The sequence below is a fragment of the Octopus bimaculoides genome, chromosome 22, assembly GCF_001194135.2.
Source record: "Octopus bimaculoides isolate UCB-OBI-ISO-001 chromosome 22, ASM119413v2, whole genome shotgun sequence".
Lineage (NCBI taxonomy): Eukaryota > Metazoa > Mollusca > Cephalopoda > Octopoda > Octopodidae > Octopus > Octopus bimaculoides.
In genome coordinates, this window is record NC_069002.1 from 5,007,552 (window position 1) to 5,010,885 (window position 3,334).

General features: G+C 34.5%; 1 protein-coding gene across 1 annotated transcript in view; it reads left to right on the forward strand.

Moving 5' to 3' along the window:
- Positions 1-1,376, forward strand: part of LOC106874162 (docking protein 5) — a 3,224-nt gene extending 1,848 nt beyond the window's left edge. Inside the window, exon 2 of the mRNA XM_014921787.2 lies at positions 304-1,376. Coding sequence (XP_014777273.1) covers positions 304-1,286 — 983 coding nt within the window. The 3' untranslated portion in view covers positions 1,287-1,376. The remainder of the gene's footprint in view (positions 1-303) is intronic.
- Positions 1,377-3,334: the final 1,958 nt, after the last annotated feature.

Below are 3,334 nucleotides of genomic sequence, written 5' to 3' on the forward strand. Positions count from 1 at the left end.
AAAGAATATGTATGTATATTTGCATATATCTATGTGTGCCTGTCTTTGTGTTCGTGGCTGCTCCCGCCACAGTTTGTCAACCTATGTTGGTTCGTTTGTGTCCCTGTAATTGAACAGTCCATCAAAAGACACCAATAGACTAAGTAGCTGGCTTTAAGAAAACAGAAGTACTTGGGTTGAACTGTTTGGCTAAAAAAACGAAAAGGTCTTTTGAGTGGGTCCAGTCACATGACTGAAACAAAAAAAAAAAAAAAAAATGTCTCATGTTATTTTATTTTATTTTTTTTCCTTTTTTATTTGCAGCTGCCTATTTTGATGTTGAAGTTATCAAATCTGATGTGTCTGTTCGATGTAATTTATCTGGAAGTTACTCTTTGCTGCTTTCCAAATCTAGCATCTCACTACTCAACAAAAACAGACAAATAACTTATTATGAATGGCCTTACCGATATATCAGGCGTTACGGTAAAACTGCTAATTCCTTTACATTTGAAGCTGGTCGGAAATGTCAATCGGGTGAAGGTAATTTCCAGTTTAAAACTACTCCTGGTCAAGGCCCTGTTATTTTTGAGAATGTTGCTCTGCTCGTTAGTTTAATTAAACCCATTCATAGTGACGCCTCAGCTCCGAAGAGTCCTGATGTTAGGATACTGTGTTATAAAGAGGAGCTAGAGAGGGTAATTTCTAACCAGATTAACCCGAAATCGATGTTGAACAAAACTGGTAAGTTAGAGGCTGAATTTTCTAATTCTGATGAAAACGTGCATGAATCTGTTCCGATGCCATTGAACAAAAACACAACCAGTGCTTATTCGAATATTAACAAAGACGAAAATGAATACTCGCTTTTGGATTTACAATATGAAGTGGTTCCGATTACAAACACAAAATTTGCGAAGGACGACAATGACTATGAGAGCTTTGCCGAAAACACAAAGCCTGACTCAAATGAAAGCGAATACGAGTGCTTGACTGTTTCCGCATCACAGGATAACAACGCATTCAAGATGTACGATCATTTGAATTTCTACAATATGTGCAAGGAGGAACCAGAAGCGAATAAGGAAAAATTCAAAACATGGGACTATGAAACTCTTAATAATGTTAAAAAAAATTCTGAAGAATTAGAAAGTCAATATTCTGAACTGATGTCATTTGACAAATGTTATTCGGAGCCGATTAAGGATTCTATAGTTGCTGCTCAACAACCTGAGACTGCGCAGAAACCAGAAGTGAAACCAGTGTCTATCTCGGACTATCAAGTATGTCAGTACAAACAAAATTGAAAATAAATAGATAAATGAATAAAATTACAAAAACAGTAATACATAAATCACTGCAAAAATATGAAAAAAAAAAAAAAAGGACAAAGAAAAGATTGATAACAAGAAAAACAACAACAATGATAATATAACAATTAGCCAATGAGAGGACCTCTGCAAGGTCAGATGACCTGCTGGAAATTGTAGTCAAATACTATTTTCTCATCTTATGATGGGAAGGACACATTGGATAATATAGTTTGAGTTGCATTATTGTTTTTAATGTTTCAGTCGTTGGACTGTGGCTAAGCTGGAGCAGCGTGAAGAACAAATAGAGAAAAAAAAAATTAACAAAAACTTTAAACAAAAAAAAAAACCCAACACAAAATAGGATGTTCACATTTAGATTGCTTTTGATCATAAATGTGCTTTGACGGGACTGACTCAGAGATTAACTACAACAACTACAATAATATATCCTAATAATAATGGTTGTATAAATCAAGTGAGATTGAGAGAGAAAGAGAGAGAGAGAGAAAGAGAGAGAGAGAGAAAGAGTGAGAGAGAGAAAGAGAAGATGAAGGAGAAGGAGCATTAGTGTAAAGTGGTTTTAAGCAGGTATTGAAACCGGGATTTGGAATCAGCTTCACACTTGCTTGTCTTTTAATAATGGTGATAATGATGGTGATAATGATGATGATGATGATGATGGTTTTTGACATAACTGCAAGGTCCCAGTCAACTGTATCCACCACACTATATAACTGGTATTTGAATTTATTTATCAAACTCCTTTTGGGAAAAATGAAACGGTGAGTTGACTGTGGCAGGATTTGAACTCAGAACCTAAAGAGCCAAAATAAAAACCCAAATGCATTTTGTTTTATTTTGCCTCGCCAATGCACTTAAAAATTGTTTTCCATATTTAGATACAAAGCTAAGACGGCAAGCTGGTGGAATCATTAGCACGCCAGCCAAAATGCTTAGAGTTCAAATTCTACTATATACATACATACTAGGGGTGCTGAAAAGTTCCTGGCTTTGGGTAAAAGAAAATACAGGAGGATCAGTTAATTATGATTTTAATCAACATATTCCCCTCTCAGATTCACACACTCATTGCAGCAGTCCTTCAGTTTTTCTAAACCTTGTAATAGAACTCGGAAGGTTGGGGCCTCCAACCAGGCCTTTCGCAATACCGTCAGAGCCAGAAACTTTTCAGCACACTCTTGTACATATATTTTGATCAAACAGATTTCAGAAAAGCTGGTGTTGGTCCGCACTGGCAAGACTTATATCGATTAAAAAAGCATTGCACATAATCGCCATTGGTAGTGGAAAATCCAGCTTTTCAGAAGTAAAAAAACTGCTGTCTCAAATTACTTTTTCTCCTTTCAATTTTTCTCTGAAGAAGGATTCTTCTGTCCAAGATGTTGGATTTTCCACTTCCCATGAGAAGTTAACTATACTCTCTTCGTTATCGATTTTATTCTGCTTATATATCATCATCATCATTATTGTTTTTGTCCACCTTTCATGCTGGCATATATTTATATATATATATATATATATATAAATATATACATATAACAAAAGAGGGGGTGTATTTCCACAGGAAAAGTATACGAAAATTTGTTGTTGAAAATGCACCTAAATTTGAAAAAAAGAACCAATTACAAGCTTTTCAAACTTAGGTACATTTTCCTATGTGTGTGTGTGTGTGTATATAAACACACACATGTATGTATGTACGTATGTATATGTACATGTATGTATGTATATGTATATATATAAAAATATACAAGGTGTAAAGATACTGGAGATTCAGTATACACCAAGTGGCGAAATTATGAGTTGAAAATATGTAGGAAAAAAATATGAAAAGTAGAAGAGAAATGCCTTCGTTTCATATAGTTTAATATCTTTTTATAAATATATACATATTATATGAATGTCCCAACAGGTTTTCGCTATTTAAATTAGCTTTTCAAGGGACATTGTACAGTAATCAGTTCTCATGACAAAGGGGTTTCGTCATCTTGGAATTTTGAAGAATAAGAATGCATCTAGAG